This window comes from Macaca mulatta, chromosome 14 (genome assembly GCF_049350105.2).
Source record: "Macaca mulatta isolate MMU2019108-1 chromosome 14, T2T-MMU8v2.0, whole genome shotgun sequence".
Classification (NCBI taxonomy): Eukaryota; Metazoa; Chordata; class Mammalia; order Primates; family Cercopithecidae; genus Macaca; species Macaca mulatta.
Window position 1 is genome coordinate 125,367,334 of NC_133419.1, and position 21,863 is coordinate 125,389,196.

Genomic DNA, 21,863 nt, shown 5'->3' on the forward strand with positions numbered 1-21,863 from the left:
CCTTTAATAGGACTTGTGGGCCTGGCAGTATTCCTTAGAAGGTACTGTGATTTGGTTGTCTGGTATATCTGGGATATAGTCTCTAGGGGTCAGTGCAAGTGAAGTTTTGCTGTCATTGGTTTGTTAGGAGAACTAACAAACAGAAAGGAATAGCATCAACATCAACAAAAAGTACATCCACACCAAAACCCCATCTGTAGGTCACCATCATCAAAGACCAAAGGTAGATATAAACCACAAAGATGGGGAGAAACCAGAGCAGAAAAGCTGAAAATTCTAAAAACCAGAGTGCCTCTTCTCCAAAGGATCGCAGCTCCTCGCCAGCAACAGAACAAAGCTGGACGGAGAATGACTGATGAGTTGACAGAAGTAGGCTTCAGAAGGTCGGTAATAACAAACTTCTCCAAGCTAAAATGTAGGCTCATGTTCTCTAGGATATTCCTGAGGTCTGATATATGTACATATGTATTTATATGTGCAATATGAGAACAAAAAATGCATTTATATGTTTATGTTGTTCATGGAGAGGAAGCTTTTTGAGAGAGATTGTCTGGGATTTTTTTTTCTCATTTTTTACACTGAGTTTTATTAAAAGTATATATGTACGTAGTTTGAACAAGTAAACAGTTGTGTGCATTGTTATTAAAAAAGATAAGTACTTTGCCCATTTCCTCATTTCTTTTTTTCTTTTTTTTTTTTTAATTATACTTTTAAGATCTAGGGTACATGTGCACAACATGCAGGTTTGTTACATATGTATACATGTGCTATGTTGGTGTGCTGCACCCATCAACTCATCAGCACCTATCAACTCGTCATTTACATCAGGTATAACTCCCAATACCATCTCTCCTCACTCCCCGCTCCCCACAATAGGCCCCGGTGTGTGATGTTCCCCTTCCCATGTCCAAGTGATCTCATTGTTCAATTCCCACCTATGAGTGAGAACATGCGGTGTTTGGTTTTCTGTTCTTGCGATAGTTTGCTGAGAATGATGGTTTCCAGCTGCATCCCTGTCCCTACAAAGGGCACAAACTCATCCTTTTTTATGGCTGCATAGCATTCCATGGTCTATATGTGCCACATTTTCTTAATCCAGTCTGTCACTGATGGACATTTGGGTTGATTCCGAGTCTTTGCTATTGTGAATAGTGCCGCAATAAACATACGTGTGTGCATGTGTCTTTATAGCAGCATGATTTATAATCCTTTGGGTATATACCTGGTAATGGGATGGCTGGGTCATATGGTATTTCTAGTTCTAGATCCTTGAGGAATCACCATACTGTTTTCCACAATGGTTGAACTAGTTTACAATCCCACCAACAGTGTAAAAGTGTTCCTATTTCTCCACATCCTCTCCAGCACCTGTTGTTTCCTGACTTTTTAATGATTGCCATTCTAACTGGTGTGAGATGGTATCTCATTATGGTTTTGATTTGCATTTCTCTGATGGCCAGTGATGATGAGCATTTTTTCATGTGTCTGTTGGCTGTGTGAATGTCTTCTTTTGAGAAATGTCTGTTCATATCCTTTGCCCACTTTTTGATGGGATTGTTTTTTTCTTGTAAATTTGTTTGAGTTCTTTGTAGGTTCTGAATATTAGCCCTTTGTCAGATGAGTAGATTGCAAAAATTTTCTCCCATTCTGTAGGTTGCCTGTTCATTCTGATGGTAGTTTCATTTGCTGTGCAGAAGCTCTTTAGTTTAATTAGACCCCATTTGTCAATTTTGGCTTTTGTTGCCGTTGCTTTTGGTGTTTTAGACATGAAGTCCTTGTCCATGCCTATGTCCTGAATGGTATTACCTAGGTTTTCTTCTAGGGTTTTTATGGTTTTAGGTCTAACATTTAAGTCTCTAATCCATCTTGAGTTAATTTTCGTATAAAGAGTAAGGAAAGGATCCAGTTTCAGCTTTCTACTAATGGCTAGCCAATTTTCCCAGCACCACTTGTTAAATAGGGAATCCTTTCCCCATTTCTTGTTTTTGTCAGGTTTGTCAAAGATCAGATGGCTGTAGATGTGTGGTATTATTTCTGAGGGCTCTGTTCTGTTCCATTTGTCTATATCTCTGTTTTGGTACCAGTACCATGCTGTTTTGGTTACTGTAGCCTTGTAGTATAGTTTGAAGTCATGTAGCGTGATGCCTCCAGCTTTGTTCTTTTGACTTAGGATTGTCTTGGCAATGCGGGCTCTTTTTTGGTTCCATATGAACTTTAAAGCAGTTTTTTCCAATTCTGTGAAGAAAGTCATTGGTAGCTTGATGGGGGTGGCATTGAATCTATAAATTACCTTGGGCAGTATGGTCCATTTCCTCCTTTCTTCTTCCTCAAAAGCAACTATTTGAATTCTTTTATATTTTGGTGTTAATACTCATATTTCCAAGTAACATGCTAGTAGTATTCCTTCTTAATTAAAACAAAATTAGGCATTTTTATTGATTTTCCACTAGGAAGGATGAGGATTTATTCCTCTTGCTATCTGCTGCCACCACTACACATGCACTCTTTCCACCCCGTCCTCTCTTTATAGTTTTATTATAATTTTGCTGAGATCTATGTTAAGCATTTATGTTGTTATGACTATATAAACATTAATCACAACTGATCCATGAGTAAACTATGATTACTTTTCCTTCTATGTATGGCTTTTTGTTTTATCTGGAGTTATATTGATTTTTCATTTGCTAGGTATTCTATTTATCTAATTATGAGTAATTCATCTCCATCAGGGAATCTAAGCCTTAGTCAGAGATTTAATGGTAGTCTTTGTTAATAACAGTTAACAACTACAAAAGAATCAATAGTGTGCCTAAGGTTCTAGATAGAAAAGACTTTTGGTCAAATTTTATGTTTTGAATGTTGACATACATATAACATATGCACATATGCATATGTACATTTAAACATATATATGTAAGTATACATAAAAATGTGTATATGTATACCACAAACATTCACACAGTTACACATATATGTAATGACCACCATCATCTTGAAGAGAAATGTGCTTGTCTACTTGTTCATTTTAATTATTACGTAATTTAATTTATAATATCCCTCTGGGTTCTATGTTTTTGTTAAATTGCTTGTTAACATTAACTTTAGTCTTTGTATTAGTTTCTGGTGACTGCTGCACATTAGTTCAAAGTTAATGACTTAAAAAATTACAGAAATTTATTATCTCTCCGTTCTGGAGGCCAGAAGTCCAGAATCAGCTTCACTAAACCAAAATGAAGGTGTCATCAGGGCTGTGCTCCATCCTCAGGTTCTAGGGGAAAGTTTGTTTTTTGACAATTCCAGCTTTTGGTGTCTGCTGGCATTCCTTTTCTTATGGTTACATCACATAAATCTCTGCATGCAATTTTCACATCACCTTCTCTTCTGTATGTTGAATCTCCCTCTACTTCTCTCATAAGGACACTTTTGATGGCATTTAGGACCCATATGGATAATCCAGGATTATCTTCTCAACGTCCTTAAGATCTCAAGATCCTTAACTTAATCACATTTGCAAAGGCCATTTTTTCTTATAAAGTAATATTTACAGGTTCTAGGGATTAACACCTGGTATCTTTGGGTGGCCATTATTCACCCTATGACAGTCCTCAAAGCATGTCATGGAAAAAGCCTTTCCAAGATTGAGGCTTGGTGAAGGGTTATGGTAACTGTAGAGAAACGGAAGAAAAATAGTGTATATTCTAGCTGCTGAACCAGTTGAAATATCCTGCTTAAGGGCCTATAATCAATGTGACTCTAATAGAGGTTTGGATTTGATGGGAAATGAAAATTCCGAACCCCTATTTCAAATTTATTACAATGGGGATTTTTGAATCCTTGGTCACATGGTGCAGGGCAATAACACCTACCTTAAGTGGCAATGAATAAAACAGACATAGTCATGGGGCTATTTTTTTTTTTATAATTTCAGCTACACATATCTCTTTTTGCATTGTGAACAACTCTATCTTGATTCTCTTTGGCCACTCGGCAGCTGACCAAATCTATAAGCCTTCCTCTTGGCAAAACAAAGAGTAGTATATTTCAAGCTGATTTCTCTGGGTAGAGGTATAGGCCCCTAGAAACAAGTATAAATAGAGGTGATGTGCTGTAAAAAATCCGGGCTGGTAGAGTGTTTTCATCCTTAGGTAATTATTAGCAAAAGCCATAAAGTTCATTTTATTTTTTTTTTAGACAGAGTCTTGCTCTGTCATCCAGGTTAGAGTGTAATGGTGCAATCTCGGCTCACTTCTGCCTTGATCTCCAGGCTCGAGCAATCCTCCCATCTCTCGCACCTCAGCCTCTTGAGTTACAGACTACAGGCGTGTCTGTAACCACGGCAGTTTTTTTTTTTTGTATTTTCTGTGGAGAAGTCATAGTCATCATTTCTCTTCAAGGGAGAATTGATATTATTAAACTTTCAGTGAATGGGTTAGTAGTGGTCTTGGCTTTGCCATAATTTTACTGACTGGTACAAGATATACTTTTCCTCCACGTGATACAGTGCTTATCTTTATTTTTTTATTTGTATTTTTATTTATTTATTTTTGAGATGGACTCTCTCTCTGTTGCTCAGGCTGGAGTACAGTGGCATGATCTCGTCTCACTGCAGCCTCTGCCTCTTGGGTTCAAGCAATTCTCTTTCCTCAGCCTCCTGAGTAGCTGGGATTACAGGTGCATGCCACCACGCCTGGCTAATTTTTGTATTTTTAGTAGAGATGGGGTTTCACCGCATTGGCCAGGCTGGTCTCGGTCTCAAACTCCTGACCTCAGGTGATCCGCCCGCCTCGGCCTCCCAAAGTGCTGGGATTACAGGTGTGAGCCACTGTGCCTGGCCTACAGTGCTTATCTTAAAAATGATATATATTTTATTTCTTTGTTTCCCTAATGAGATATTCTTTGCAAATTTGTGAGATATAAAATAGGCTGTGCCTCTCTGAAAAATAAATAAAAATAGCTGCATACTGAAATTACTAGAGATAAGGAATGAACACGAAATCAACATTTAATATTAGTAGTCATTTATTAGGTGTTACTTAAAGTAGTTGAAACAAATTGGTTCTTTTGAGATGTTTGAATTTGTGTTCTAAGTTAATTTAGGAAGGCTTCTTGGAGGAAGAGGAAGGGAGATTCAAGAAAAGACTTTAAGTAGCTATATATAGTCTTCAAATGTTGAGGGTGGAGAAGGGAGTCATGTAAATTGGGGATAAAAGGACTTTAAGGAAACTAGGAATAGAGTCTCCTAGCAAGCAGTGATGAAAACAATTAAGCGTATATGGAGCACTTGAAGAAGTAACTCCTTATTGAAAAAGGTGGATAGAAGGTAAGGAATGTGTCTGGTCAGTGATCTTCAAGTGTATTAATTCAGACTTTAAGTTCTCATATTTTTGTGTACATGCTTTATATAAAGTATACATAATTTCTTAAAGAACTGTTTGAGTAACCACCCTTAAACCAAGTTACGAAGTACAATCTCTAGAATAATGACAATAATATTGTACCACACTATCAGCAGATCAAAGTCTCCTTTGCAAGTAGTCTTGTTGTCTTAGATCTGACATTTTTTAAATAATAGGGACCTGTTTTCCTGTTGGCATACTTGGCGCATTTGGTATTAAAACTTACCCTGCTTTTGTTTGCTTTTTTCCCCCTTTCCCTGGCAGCTTAGTCAAACTATGAAACAGGCACGTCACCGGCTAGCATCCTTTAAAACTGTGAGTGAAAAAAAGGGATCAGTGTTTCCAGATGATGGAAGGAAAAGCTTTCCCACCCGAGAGGTAAATTAATTTCTAATACATGATTTAAAAAAAAATACAGGTAAAAAATACAGATAAAGATTTACTTATATCTCAGCATAATTTAGAACTGTAAAATAATTGGAAATAGCCTTAAATACCCAATAGTAGGGGATGCTTGAGTAAATTTTGACATATCCATATGCAGTCTTTCTAAAAATATAATTTTCAAAGAATATCTGAAGATAAGGGACAGTGTCTGTGATATAAAGTTAAGAAAACAGTTGGATACGAAATTAAGAATGAGATGATCTTAATGAAAATATATGTATATATATTCAACAAATACTTATGGAATGTCTGTGATTGCAGCATTGTTCTAGAAACAGGACTAATAGTGGTGAAAAGATAGACAAAGATCCCTTAAGGAGCTTCTGTGCTAGTAGGGAAGCATATAATCAACAAGCAAATAAATATAGAATATAATTTCAAGTGATAAGTGCTATGAAGAGAAATGCAGCAAAATAAAAAGATGAAAAGACTTCCATGTGCATAGACAAAAGCCTAGGTAGAAATGGCACAAGAGGTTAATACTGATTATTTCTGGGTAGTAGTATTACAGGTGATTTTCTTCTATTTTTTATTTTTAAAAGTTGTCATAAAGTATGTTACTTTCTAATCAGGAAAAAAATTGATACTATTAATTTTTAAAAAGAAAAATTCTTTTGGTTCAAAACTTAAGTGAGAGTGTAGAGGTAGGCTTAGGAGGATATTTAAGTCTACACTTATAAAATGACATTGTTTTGGTGCCTACCTCAGAATTCACAAATTTGGATCCTAAATTTATGTGTTTTCCTGTGTGTACTTAGTTTTGGCATTAATTTCAATGTTTGATAGGCAGCATCTAGTAAAATAGACCATTAATTTATTTTTTAATTTTTTTTTGCCATCATCAACTGCCTCATTTAGTTCTTTCCCAGTTTTACTTCCTAATTAGTATACTCTTATATTTTCCTGGAATATACATATAATATATAAATATACTTATGTGACATATGTATTTTTTATATATATAATTTTTGTATTTATTTGTGTATCTTGACACAACCATCAAAAATGTTTGTCTCATATGTGTTGGCAGTTGGTTGAATACTAAACTGTAATGTTTTTCTCTTATTATAACTAAGAAATTTATAGTTAAATTTAAAAAACAAGTGGACATAGATATGTGTCCACATATGGCAACGTATCCCACATGCCTTCAGTATGGTTGTCTTTTTCTGGCTTTGCCTCATGGCTCCCCAGATAGAGTTTCTTTTGTACCTCAATTATTTTCAGATGTTGGTTTTGTGACAGTTTTCATACCTCTTGTGGTTTGGCAGTACAATGGTTTGGGCCATTAGACTGACTCCAGGGTTCTGTTAGATGAGGTGATTAGACACTTTCTACTAAATCAAAAAAAAAAAAAAAACAGACAGTTACAAGATCTTAGAGATGGTCATTTATATTGTTTGGAAACATGCTCAGACCTTTCAACTGGTGTTTTTCCAGAAGGTGTACTATATTCACAGTTCTGACTGAAATAATTATCCAGTAGACAGGAGGATTAAGTCTGAGATAACATCTTTGTATAAACCAGTTTTATACGTCAGAGGTGCCATATAAGTGTAATTCTTTATTGTTATGGTGATAATGATGAATTCAGGCTACCTACTTGCTTCCAAGGAATGCATATATGTTTTTCAGGTAAAAATATGAAAAACAAATCTACTCAATACAATTGGGAATGATCTAAGAAATTGGGGAAATTTTTCTTATTACTTGTATCAAGTCTTTCCCTCAAATCTCAACAATTTTCTACCCTCTTAGTTGTGTGAAGTGGGAATTTGCAAGTCAGAAAGAACAATCTATGATTGGGTTGAACCCTGGTTTTATTTCCTTGTTAGTTTTAGTGACATTAGAACCTGTCTGGTTGTTATTGATTCGGATTTGGAGATACAAGTAGAACACATACTTGCTTGTACTCTGTCAGGTCGCCAAGACTAAAATCATGAGTCTTCTGAAATTGTTACTGGCTAGAATAGGTGCCAGTTGTCATTTATAAAGTTATTATATTCTCCTGTTTCATTCCATATGTTTTTATATGTGACTGCTTTGTTTGTACAGATGAAGTAGAACTCATGTTTTTTCCCTTTGTTGACTACCAAAACCTAGTAAGATAATTTTAGATCTTTCACAGAAACTCAACTTAGTCTCATGAATATGTTGCTTCCTCTAGACCTATTTATATTTGTAGTAATTTTTTTTTTTTCCAGAAAGTGCTTTCTAGGAAACCAGCATCCACTGGGGTAAATACAGGAATAAGAGGAGAGTTGCCCATTAAGGTTCATCAAGGTCTTTTAGCTGCTGTACCTTACCAGAATTATATGGAAAATCAGGTAGGGAAATATAAAAAGTAGAGGGGAAAGATACTGGCTTATTAGAACTATCCACAGCTAACTAAGGATAGGATAAAGGGTTAAGATGTCCAATATTTTTTTTAATGGACTTTATTGAGATATAATTCATATACCATACAATTCACCCATTTAAAGCAATTGATTTTCAGTACACACAGTTTGCACAGGGTTGTGCAGCTGTACCACAATCTAATTTAGAGCATTTTATTTTTAATTTTTAAATTAATTTTTAAAAATAACTTTTATTTTAGGTTGAAAGGTACATGTGTAGATTTGTTATATGGGTACATTGCATGTTGCAGGGGTTTGGTGTACAGATTACTTTGTCACGTGACATTACCTAATAGGTAGTTTTCCCATCCTCACCCTCCTTTCACCCTCCACCCTCAAGTACGCCCTGATGTCTGTTGTTTCCTTCTTTGTGTTCATATGTACTGAATGTTTAGCTCCCACTTATAAGTTAGAACATGTGGTATTTTGGTGTTCTGTACATGAATTAGTTTGCTTAGGATAATGGCCTCTAGTTTCATCCATGTTGCTGCAAAAGACATGATCTCATTCATTTTTATGGCTGCATAGTATTCCATGGTGTATATGTACCACATTTTCTTTATCCAATATACCATTGATGGGCATTTAGGTTAATTCTGTGTCTTTGCTATTGTTAATAGTGCTGCAGTGAACATATGTGTGCATGTATCTTTAAGGCAGAGCGATTTATTTTCCTCTGGATATATACCAGATAATGGGATTGTTGGGTTGAATGCTAATTCTGTTTTAAGTTCTTTGAAAAATCACCAAACTGCTTTCCACAGTGGCTGAACTAATTTACATTCCCCTTAGTGGTGTATAAGCTTTCCTTTTTGTCCACAACCTTGCCAGCATCTGTAATCTTTTGGCTTTTTCTGACTGGTGTGAGATGTTATCTTGTGATTTTGATTTGCATTTCTCTAATGATTAGTGGTGATAAGCGTTTTTTCACACGCATTGGCCATGTGTATGTCTTCTTTTGAAGTGTCTGTTAATATCCTTTGCCCTCTTGTATGGAGTTGTTTTTTGCTTGTAAATTTGTTTAATTCCATGTAGATTCTGGATATCAGACCTTTCTTTGATGCATATTTTCTCCCATTCTGTAGGTTGTCTGTTTACTCTGTTGATGGTTGCTTTTGCTGTGCAGAAGCTTTAGTTTAATTAGATCCCATGTGTCATTTTTTTTTTTATTGCAGTTGCTTTTGGCATCTTCATCATGAAATCTTTGCCTGTTTCTATGTCCAGATTGATATTTCCTATGTTATCTTCTAGTGTTTTGTACGCTTTTACGTTTTACGTTTAAGTCTTTAATTCATCCTGAGTTGATTTTTATATATGGCATAAGGAATGAGTCCAGTTTCAATCTTCTGCATATAGCTAGCCAAATATATCCCAGCACCACTGAATTGGGAGTCCTTTCCCCATTGCTTGTTTTTGTCAGTTTTGTTGACGATCAGATTGTTGTAGGTGTGCAGCATTATTTCTGGGCTCTCTATCTGTCCCATTGGTCCATGTATCTGTTTTTGTACTGATACCATGTTGTTTTGGTTACTGTGGCCTTGTAGTGTAGTTTGAAGTAGGGTAATGTGATTCCTCCAGGTTTGTTCTTTTTCTTAGAATTGCCTTGGCAATTCAGGCTCTTTTTTGTTTTCATATGAATTTTTAAATAGTTTTTTTCTAATTCTGTGAAGAATGTCATTGGTAGTTTGATAGGAATAGCATTGAATCTGTATGCTGCTTTGGGCAGTATGGCCATTTTAACGATATTGATTCTTTTTATCCATGAGCATGGAATGTTTTTCCATTTGTGTCATCTCTGATTTCTTTTAGCATTGTTTTAAAATTGTTATTATAGAGGTCTTTCACCTCCTTAGTTAGCTGTATTCCTAGGTATTTTATTCTTTTGTGGCTATTGTGAATGGGATTGCATACTTGATTTGGCTCTTAGCTTGGATATTGTTGGTGTATAGGAATGCTACTGATTTTGTATCCTGAAACTTTGCTGAAGTTGTTTGTCAGATCAAGGAGCTTTGGGCAGAGACTATGGGGATTTCTAGGTATAGAATCATATCTTCTGCGAACAGGGATAGTTTGACTTCCTCTCTTCCTACTTGGATGTCATTTTTTTCTTTCTCTTGCCTGATTGCTCTGGCTTATGTTGAATAGGAATGGTGAGTGAGGACATCTTTGTCTTGTTCTGGTTTTCAAGGGGAATGCTTCCAGTTTTGCCTATTCAGTATGATGTTGGCTCTGGGTTTTTGTTACAGATGGCTATTATTATTTTGAAGTATATTCCTTTGGTGCCTTATTTGTTGAGGGCTTTTAACATGAAAGGCTGTTGAATTTTGTGAAAGCCTTTTCTGCATCTGTTGAGATCATTCTGTGGTTTTTGTTTTTAGTTCTGTTTATGTGGTGAATCACAATTAATGATTTGTGTATGTTGAACCAACCTTGCATCCCAGGGATAGCTTTATTATGGTGGATTAGCTTTTTGATGCACTGCTGGATTTGGTTTGCTAGTATTTTGTTGAGGATTTTTGCATCTATGTTTATCAAGAATATTGGCCTGAAGTTTTTTTTTGTTGTTGTTGTTGTTGTGTCTCTGCCAGGTTTTGGTATCAGGATGATGCTGGCCTTGTAGAATAAGTTAGGGAGGAGTTCCTCCTCCTCAATCTTTTGGAATAGTTTCAGTAGAAATGGTACCAGCTCTTCTTTATAACATCTGGTAGAATTCAGCTATGAATGTGTCCGGTCCTAGGCTTTTTCTGGTTGGTAGGCTTTTTATTACTAATTCATTTTAAAAACTTGTCATTGGTCTAGTCAGGGATTCAGTGTTTTCCTGGTTCAATCTTGGGAGGTTGTGTGTTTCCAGATATTTAGCCATTTCTCCCAGATTTTCTAGCTTGTGTGTATAGAGGTGTTCATCATAGTCTCCGAGGGGTTTTTTTGTATTTCTGTGGGGCCAGTGGTAATCTCCCCTGTGTCATTTCTGATTGTGTTTATTTGGATATTCTCTCTCTTTTTGATTAGTATAGCTAGTGCTCTATCTTATTACTTCTTTCAAAGGACCATTTCCTGGATTAATTGATTTCTTGTGTGTTTTTTGTTTCTCAGTTTTTATCAGTTCAGCTCTGATTTTGGTTATTTCATGTCTTCTACTAGCTTTGGAGTTGGTTTGCTCTTGTTTCTCTAGTTCTAGTTTGATGTTAGGTTGTTAATTTGAGACCTTTCTAACTTTTTGATATGGATGTTTAAAACTATGAACTTCCCTCTTAACACTGCCTTGGCTGTGTCCCACAGATTCTGGTATGTTGTATCTTTTTCCTCATTAGTTTCAAAGAATTTCTTGATTTCTGCCTTAATTTCATTATTTACCTGGAAGCCATTCAGGATCTGGTTGTTTAATTTCCATATAACTGTATGGTTTTGAGTGATTTTCTTAGCACTGATTCCTATTTTTATTGCATTGTGATCTGAAAGTGTGGTTGATTTTTGTTTTTTTTTTAATTTGCCGAGGATTGTTTTATGGCTGATTGTGTAGTTGATTTTAGAGTATGTGCCATGTGCAGATAAGAATGTATATTCTGTTACTTTGGGGTGGAGAGTTTTGTAGATATCTATAAGGTCCATTTGGTCAAGTGTTGAGCTCAGGTCCTGAATATCTTTGTTAGTTTTCTGCCTCAACGATCTCTTTTTCTTTTGGAGATGGAGTCTTGCTTTGTCACCCAGGTTGGAGTGTAGTGGCATGATCTTGGCTCACTGAAACCTCCGCCTCCTGGGTTCAAGCGATTCTCCTGCCTCAGCCTCCTGAGTAGTTGGGACTACAGGCACCCACTACCATGCCTGGCTAATTTTTGTATTTTTAGTAGAGATGGGGTTTTACCATATTGGTCAGGCTGGCCTTGAACTCAGTGATCTCTTTAATACTGTCAGGGAGCTGTTGAAATCTCCCACTGTTATTGTGTGGTTATCTCAGTCTCTCTCTCTTTTTTTTTTTTTTTTGAGACAGGGTCTCACTCTGTCGTCCAGGCAGGAGTGCAGTGGCATGATCTCAGCTCACTGCAGTCTCCGCCTCCTGGGTTCAAGTGATACTCCCACGTCAGCCGCCTGAATAACTGGGACTACAGGTGCACACCATCATGCCTGGCTAATTTTGTATTCTTTGGTAGAGATGGGGTTTCTCCATGTTGACCAGGCTGGTTTTGAACTCCTCATCTCAGACAATCTGCCCACCTCGGCTTGCCAGAGTGCTGGGATTACAGGCGTGAGCCTTCGCACCTGGCCTGAGTCTCTTCATAGGTTTCTAAGAACTTGCTTTATGAATCTGGTTGTGCTTGTGTTGGGTGCATATGTATCTAGGATAGTTAAGTCTTCTTGTTCAATTGAGCTTTTTACTGTTATGTAATACCCTTCTTTGTCTTTTTTAAAATTGTTATTTGTTCAAAGTCTGTTTTGTCTGAAATTAGAATAGCAACCCCTACTTTTTGATGGTTTCCATTTGCTTGGTAGATTTTTCTCCATCCCTTTACTTTGAGCCTATCTGTGTCTTTTCATGTGAGATGAGTCTCTTGAAGACAGCATACCATTGGGGTTTGCTTCTTTACCCAACTTGCCACTCTGTGCCTTTTAATGGGGCATTTAGTCCATTTATATTCAAAGTTAGTATTTGGTGTGTGCAGATTTGATCCTGTCATCATGTTGTTAGCTGGTTATACAGACTCGTTTATGTGGTTGCTTTTTAGTATCACCGGTCTATGTACTTAAGTGTGTTTTTGTAGTGGCCAGTAATAGTCTTTCCTTTCCATGTTTAGCACTCTCTGCAGCACCTCTTGTAAGGCAGGTCTGATGGTAATGAATTCCCGTAGCATTTGGTTGTCTGAAAAAGATCTTATTTCTTCTTCACTTATGAAGCTTAGTTTGGCTGGATGTGAAATTCTTAGTTGTAAATTCTCTTCTTCAAGAATGCTGAATATAGGCCCCCAATCTCTTCTGGCTTTTAGGGTTTCTTTCTGCCAACAGACTTGCTATTAACCTGATGGGATTCTCTTTTTAGATGACCTGCCTCTTCTCCCTGGCTGCCTTTAACATTTTTTCTTTTATTTCAACCTTGGAGAATCTCATAACTGGGTGTTTGGGGGATGGTCTTCTTCTTGTGTAGTATTTCGCAGGGGTTCTCTGCATTTCCTGGATTTGAATGTTAGCCTCTTTAACCAGGTTGGACAAATTTTCATGGATGATATGAAAATATGAATACATTTTGCAAGTTGCTTGGTTTCTTTCCCTCTCAGGGATGCCAATGAGTCATAGATTTTGTCTTTTTATATACTTCCATATATCTTGGAGGTTTTATTTATTCTTCTTTATTCTTTTTTCTGTATTTTTGTCTCACTGAGTTATTTTGGAGAGCCAGTCTTTGAGCTCTGAGGTTCTTTCCTCAGCTTGGTAATTCTGTAATTAATACTTACGACTGCATTATGAAATTCTCGCAGTGTGGTTTTTCAGCTCTATCAGATAAGTTTGCTTCTTAAAATGGCTGTTTTGTCTATCAGCTTCTGTATCGTTTTATTGTAATACTTAGATTCCTTGGACTGGGTTTTGACTTTCTCCTGAATGTTGATATTTTTGTTCCTATCCATGTTCTGAATTCTATTCCTGTTATTTCATCCATTTCAGACTAGTTAAGAATTATTGTTGGGGAACTAGTGCAGTCATTTGGAGGTAAGAAGACATTCTGGCTTTTTGAGTTCTTGCACTGGTTCTTATGTTTGTGGACTGTATTCCTTCAGTCTCTGAAGTTGCTGTCCTTTGGATTTTTTTAAAAATCCTGTTTGATGTCCTTGGGGGTTTGATTCTGGTATAAGGTGGAGTCAGTTGACTGGCTTCATTTCTGGAAGATTTTAGGGGCCAGGACTCAGCTCATGACTCTTGGACTGTGTGCTCTAACTCTGGGGGACTGGTATTGGCCCTGGCTTTGTTCTCTGGCCCCTTAAGTTTAGGAACCTGCCACAATGGAGGAGCTAAGGTGTTCCCAGGCTGCTGGTCACAACACACTGATGGATGGTGCCAGCCAAAACACTTTTTTGGGTGGTGGCAGTGGGATTCATGCTTGTTTTTATGTGCCAGCAGCAGTGGCAGCATGGCAGGGTGCATGCCATGGTGGGATGCTGGCAGGTGCAGGGGTACTGGCCTCATTGTAGGCATTTGCAGTCGTGGTGGTTGCAGTGCTGCACCAGAGGATGGAGCAGTGGGGGTGGGGCCTACTGGCATCATTGTGCATGTTCACTCTGGTGGCAGTGTCAGCATGTCATGGGCTGCTCGCAGGCATGGGGCTGGTGCCCTCCATGTAGGCACTCATGTGCAGCAATGGCTGTGCAGGGCAGGGGGTGGGGCTACTCGTCTCCTTGCATGCCTTTGCATTGGCAGTAGTGGCACACTATTGCAGGCAGGGTGCACTCACATTGGCAGCAGTGGCATGTGGAGTGTATGCACACTGGTGGGGAAGGGGAGGCGAGGTCTGCCTGCACACACACGTGAGCAAAATGATGTTGGGGTTGCTGTGGGTGAGTGCATGCTGGAAAAGTGGCATGAGGGAGGATGCAGTGGGGGAAGGGCATAGGCAGGCTCATGCTGGTTGGTGTGGTTCGCTGTGATGGTAAGGCATGGTCTGCCAGCACAGGAGCTATTATGTGGGACTCTGGGAGGCACCCCGGTGGGCATCTGAGGTTGTACTGCAAGCAAGTGCAGCCAGGCTGGTGCCCTGGGAGAGGCTGGTAGATGGGTGCACTCATGTAAAACTGGCCCTGTCTCACGGACAAGATTGCCCTGCACTGTTCACGTCCAACAGTTCCTCTATGGCTAATGTCTCCTAGGGGAGCAAAGTGGGCCTTGGGGGATGGGCAGCCTGACCATGCCCCACTACAGATACTCCTGTACCAAAACCTCTAGGCTTTGCACTGGCTGGAATTCTACCCCACCACCTCTCTAAGCAGCTCTCCCTGATAACACAAGTGTCGGTGGGGGTTGTGGCGTCTCCTGCTGCCAGGATTCCAGAGGTCTGTGGAGTAAGCAGGTCGCTCCTTACTTGTTCAATTCATCCCTTCCTCAGGAGCCATTGGGGGCCAGGGACGAGTCCTGGTGCACGGTAGCCCCATTCAAGGTTCCCAGCTTCCTCCCCTTTTGGCCCAGTGTCTGTGTCTTCCCTCTGTTCACTCTTAATGCCTTCCCTCCAAAGATCTGCTAGGAGTGTACCATCTTCCTAATGTTCCAGTGTCTCGGTAGCAGATGTTCCTCTGGGCTGCTTCTAGCCAGCTATCTTGTCTTTGGGATTTGCTCTAGAGCATTTTCTTCTCTCCTTAGAGAAACCCTGTACCTCATTCTCTCCTTGCCCTTAACCTCAGTCCTGGGCAACTACTGATCTACTTTTTGTCTGTATAGGTTTGCCTATTCTGGACATTTCATATGAAAGCTATTATATGATATATTGTCTTTTGTGACTGTTTTTTTCTCTTTGCATAATATTTTAAAGTTCATCCACATTGTAGTGGATGTATCAGTACTTCATTCTTTTTATTGATGAATAATTTATTGTATAGATGTACCACATTTGGTTTATCTGTTTATCAGTTGGTAGACTTTGGGGTTTTTTGGTGTTTGTGAATTATGAATGATTGTGTATGAGCAGTTGTGTACACATTTTTGTGTGGACATTCACTTCTTTTAGGACATTCATTTCTAGGAGTGAAATTGCTGGATCATATAGTAATTCCATGTTTAACATTTCAAAGAACTACTAAACAGTTTTCCACCAGCAATATGTGAGGGTTCCCATTTCTCTGTATCCTCTCCAACACTTATTATTGTCCTTCTCTTCTGTTATATCTATCCTAGTAGGTGTGAGTTGGTATCTCACTGTACTTTTGATTTGTAGTATATTTTCCTGATGACTCATGATCTTCAGTATCTCTTCATGTGCTTGTTGCCCAGTTGTATAACTCTTGTGGATAAAACGTCTATGCATGTGCTTTGCCCATTTTTAAAATTGAGTTGTCTTTTTGTTATCAAATTGTTAAGTGTTTATATATAAATTTATACATAAAATATATATATTCTGGATACAAGTTCCTTATCAGATAGTTGATTTGCAAGTATTTTCTCCCATTCTATAGACTGTTGTCTTACTTGATTAATAGTATTGTTTATGGCACAACATTTTTAAATTAGTCACTTCTTTTTTTCTTATGTTGCTTGTGCTTTTGATGAATTATCTAATAATAATTGTTTATCTTAAGATCATGAAGATTTACTCCTATGTGTTCTTTTAAGAATTTTATAATTTTTAGCTCTTGATTTTAGGTCTGTGATCCATTTTGAGTTAATTTTTCTGTATGCTGTAAATAAGTGGTTCATCTTCATTCTTTTGAATATAGGTATCTAGTTGTCTCAGCATCATGTGTTGAAAAGACTATTCTTTCCTCATTGAATTTTCTTGGTACTCTTGTCAAAAATCAATTGACTATAAATTTGAGGGTTTATTTCTGAACTTTCAGTTCTGTTGCATTGTTCTGTATGTGTCAGTATTACAATGTCTTGATTCCTTTAACTTTTGTGGTAACTTTTGAAATTGGGAGGAGTGAGACCCTTATCTTTGTTCTTCTTTTTCAAGAAGGCGTTTTGCTACTGTGCGTCCCTTGCATTTCCATGTGAATTTTATGATTAACTTATTAATTTCTGCCAAGGAAAAGCCAAGTGGCATTTTGATAGGGAGTGTTATAAATTTGAGAAATATTACCATCTTACCAATCTTTACTCTTGATCCATAAACATGTTATGTCTTTCCATTTATTTTGATCATCTGTCATTTCTTTCATTTATCTTTTTAGTTTTCATTATACAATCCTATACTGTAAACATTTTATAACATTTGAACATTTGACTATGCTGACCTACTAAAATTATAATAGCAGTGACCTGAAGCCTAGAATTTTATTGCAATCACATTATGTCTGTAATAGCTACATTGTGTGTGTGTGTGTGTGTACGTTTTCATTGTTTTTTTCTTTAGGAACTTGACTATGAGGAACCTGACTATGAGAAATCTTCATCTCTTGTAACTGATGAGAAAGCGAAAGAAGATTTATTTGGGAGAGACCAGCAGGACCAGCAGGATATCCTTTCTGAAGATAAGAACGAACCTTTCAGCAGAGTTCAGGTAAAGCAACAAGAAATTAAATTAACTGTGATTTGGACTAGGTATTGCCAGTAATGTTGTATTGATTTAGGATTGTAGATTTAGCTTTTGTTAAGTTGGACAAAGATTATAATTTCACATTTTATTCTAGTAATTTGCTTCACTGCCATATCATTTTGAGATTATTTTAGGAATCTTTTGGAAAACCTAGAGTATTGCTACTAACTCACATTCTGTATTTGGTGTTTATGTTCACTTTTAGAAAGTAAAATTCAAAAATCCATTATTTGTTCTGATGGAAGAAGAACAACAAAAGCAGATACATTTTGAGGGCCTTCAGGATATTCTGCCAGAAGCTCAGGATTATCTTCCAGAAGCCCAAGGTGATTTGCTGGAAACCCAGGGTGATTTGACAGGAATCCAGAGTGTTGAGCCAGATACCCAGGCTGTTGAGCTGAAGGTTCAGATTACTGAGCCAGAAGGCCAGGCCACTGAGCCAGAAGGCCAGCCTATTAAGACAGAAACTCAGGGTATTATGCTGAAAGCCCAGAGTATTGAGCTAGAAGAAAGGAGTATTGTGTTGGAAACTCAGGATTTTCTACCCCCAAATCAGGCTTTTCTAACTAAAAACCAGGATGTTTTACTCAAAGACCACTGTGTTCTCCCTAAAGACCAGAATATTCTACTCAAATATCAGGACCAGGATTTCCTACCCAGAGACCAACATGTTCTCCCCAAAGACCAAGATATTCTACCTAAATATCAAGACCAGGATTTTCTACCTAAAGACCAGGATTTTATATGTAGAGACCAGCATGTTCTCCCTAAAGACTGGAATATTCTACCCAAACGTCAGGACCAGGATTTTCTACCCAGAGACCGAGGTTATCTTCCCAAAGACCAAAATATTCTACTCATATGTCAGGACCGGGATTTTCTCCCCAGAGACCTGCATGTTCTCTCCAGCGACCAGAATATTCTATCCAAATGTCAGGACCAAGATTTTCTACCAAAATATCAGGTAAAATAGAGTGGAAAGGAGACACAAGAAGAAGAAATAAGTTACTTAGGGTTTTGAGGAGGGATTTGTAAGGACTACAAGTATACCTTGGAGATATTGTGGGTTCAGTTCCAGGCCATTGCAATAAAGCAAATATTGGAATAAAGTAAGTCACACAAATTTCTTGGCTTCCCATTACGTATAAAAGTTATGTTTATATTATACTGTAGTCTATTAGTGTGCAATAGCATAATGCCTAAAAAAAATACATACCTTAATTTAAAAATACTTTATTGCTAAAAAAAAAAGCTTACGATTATCTGAGTCTTCGGCAAGCCATAATCTTTTTGCTGGTGAAGGGTCTTGGCTCAATGTTGATATCTGCTGACTAATCAGGGTGGTGTTTACTGATGTTTGGGGTGGCTGTGGAAGTTACCTAAGACAATAATGAAGTTTGCCACATCATTTGACTCTTCCTTTCATGAAATATTTCTCTGTAGCATGTGATAATGTTTGATAGCATTTGATCCACAGCAGAACTTCTTTCAGAATTGGAATCAATTCCCTCAAACCCTGCCACTACTTTATTAACTAAGTCTGTGTAACATTCTAAACCCTTTGTTATCATTTTAACAATGTTCACAGTAGATTCCATCTTAAGAAAACACTTTCTTTCCTCATCATAAGAAGTAACTCCTCATCCATTTAAGTTTGAACATGAGATTGCAGCAATTCATTCACATCTTCAGGCTCCACTTCTAATTCTAGTTCTCTTGCTGTTTCTACTACATTACTATTACTTCCTTCACTGAAGTCTTGAATGCCTCAAAGTTCATGAGTTCAAATCAGCTTCTTCCAAACTCCTGTTAAAGTTGATATTTTGACTTCCTCCCATGATTCATGAATATTCTTAATGGCATTAAGAATGGTGGACCCTTTCCAAAGGGTATCAACTTACGTTGTCCATATCTATCAGAGGAATCGCTGTCTATGACAGATAGGCCTTAAGAAATATATTTTATAAAAAGCAAGACTTGAAAGTCAAAATTATTTCTTGATCCACAAGCTACAGAATGGATGTTGTGTTAGCAGGCATGAAAAAACAACATTAATCTCCTTGTAGATCTTCATCAGAGCTCTTGGGTGACTAGGTGCATTGTCAATGAGCCGTTTAAAAGGCATCTTTTTTTTTTTTTTTTTTTTTGGAACAGTTGGTTTCAACAGTAAGTGTAAAATAGTCTGTAAAACATGTAAACAGACGTATTGTCGTCTTGGCTTTGTTATTCCCTTCACAAAGCACAAGAAAAGTAGATTTAGTACCATTCTTAAGGGCCCTAGGACTTTTGGAATGGTAAATGAGCATTGGCTTCAACTTAAAGTCACCAGCTGCATTAGCCAATAACAAGAGAGTCAGCCTGTCCTTTGAAACTTTGAAGCCAGACATTGATTTTTTCTCTCTAGCTGTGAAGCTCCTAGTCATCTTTTTCCACTATAAGGCTGTTTTGTCCACACTGAAAATCTGTTGTCCAGTGTAGCCACCTTCATCAGTGATCTTAGCTATTATCTTCTGGATAACTTGCTGCAGCCTCTCATCAGCACTTGTTGCTTCACCTTGTGCTTTCATGTTATAGAGACACCTTATTTCCTTAAACCTCATGAACCAACCTCTGCTAACTTCCAACTTTTCTTCTGTAGTTTTTTCACTTCTCTCAACCTTCATAATGTTGAAGAGAGTTAGGGCCTTGCTCTGGATCAGACTTTGACTTAAGGAGATGTTGTGGCTGGTTTGATCTATCCATACCGCTAAAACATTTTCCATATCAGCAATAAGGCTTTCTTACTTACCATGTATTCACTGGAGTAGATTTTAATTTCATTCAAGAACTTTTCCCTTGCATTCAAAACAAGGCTGTTTGGTACAAGAGGTCTAGCCTTTGGACTGTCTTGGCTTTCAACAGGCCTACTTCACGAAGCTTAATAATTTCTAGCTGTTGCTTTAAAGTGGGAGACATGTGGTTCTTTCTTTCACTTGAACACTTAGAGGCCATTGTAGGGTTATTAATTGGCCTAGTTTCAATATTGTTCTGTCTCAGTGAATAGGGAGGCCTAAGGAGAGGTGGGGGGTGGCCAGGTGGCAGAACAGTGAGAACACACACAACATTTATCAGTTAGGTTTGCTGTCTTATATGAGTGTGGTTATGGCGCCCCAAAACAATTAGGATAGTAACATCAAAGATCACTGATCACAGATCACCATACCAGATACAATAATAATGGAAAAGTCTGAAATATTGTGAGAATTTCCAAAATGTGACACAGAGACATTACGTGAGCACATGCTATTGGAAAAGTGACGCCAGTGGATTGACTTGACATATGATTGCCACAGACCTTCAGTCTGTAAAAAACACAGTATCTGCAAAGCATAATAAAACCAGGTATGCTGTATATTGTACCTGATTTGGAGATCCATACTTGGAAAAAATAGTTTCTTGATTGGTTTCTCAAAACTCCAAATCTCTTACTGAGTGTTATAGTATTACCAGCAGCATATTACTCCAAATAAACAATTTGCTGTTTCTTTTCTTTTTCTATCTTTAGTTTTTTAAATCAACACTCTACCCAGATTTTATGAACAATTTAACTTTTTATTTTTAATCTTCTTCATTAGGAAAAAATTTCTGGCAACAAGGAAGAAGAAAGAGAGCAACAGGAATTAGATTACTTAGGGTTGTGGTTGGACTTTTGTGCAATGGAGTGTAGTTTTTTGTTTTATTCCGTAAGGTGCTCAGTTATATTCTGATCTTAGTTAACTCCAGAATTCTCACTAAAACCTAAAGTCTTAACCTGTCATTCTTAACTGAACAATTGGTATGTTGTGTTTATTCTTTTTTAGAAAGCAGATCTGAAGCAGCCAACATCCATTTTGATAGATAGGAGAGGGAGAGAGGCGCTTCCTCTGGATGTCCATCAGGATCTTCTATGCAGGCATCATCAGGCCTCCATCAGAGGCAAGGTAGAAAAGAAAAAAGAGACCAACAGGAACTGAATTATTTAGAGTGTAGTTTGAAGTTTTCAAAGGTTGTTCTTAGCTAAACTTTGGAATTGACAAAAAGTATGGGTTTCTCTTTTATTCCATAATGTCTTAAATTATCCTGAAAAAAACTACCCTTTGGCCTTCAATGAAGCCTAGAATATTATTGCTATCATGTTAGCCTTACTAGACAATTTATAGTTTATGATTATTTTCTCTTTTAGAAAGTACACTTTAAGGAGCCATACTCTGATATGACAGATGAGAAAGGGAGAGAAGACTTGTCTCTGGCAGATTATCAGTGTTTGCCTCCCAAATCCCAGGACCAGGATGACATCAGAAACCAGGTAGAGCAGAATGAAAAAGATATAAACAGGAAGAAAGTACCCGGGTTTTATACATCCCAACAACTGGTAATTTA

At 37.6% G+C, this 21,863-nt stretch overlaps 1 protein-coding gene across 2 annotated transcripts in view; it reads left to right on the plus strand.

The window, feature by feature from the left end:
* The window catches only part of CCDC15 (coiled-coil domain containing 15), a 98,458-nt gene that overhangs the window by 17,062 nt on the left and 59,533 nt on the right, over positions 1-21,863 (plus strand). The window contains exons 5-10 of one of the 2 annotated variants that reach the window (XM_077964592.1): positions 5,661-5,774; positions 8,048-8,170; positions 17,283-17,429; positions 17,671-18,429; positions 21,305-21,424; positions 21,667-21,789. In XM_077964592.1, coding sequence (XP_077820718.1) covers positions 5,661-5,774; positions 8,048-8,170; positions 17,283-17,429; positions 17,671-18,429; positions 21,305-21,424; positions 21,667-21,789 — 1,386 coding nt within the window. The remainder of the gene's footprint in view (positions 1-5,660; positions 5,775-8,047; positions 8,171-17,282; positions 17,430-17,670; positions 18,430-21,304; positions 21,425-21,666; positions 21,790-21,863) is intronic. The other variant, XM_001107046.5, reaches the window with a different exon arrangement.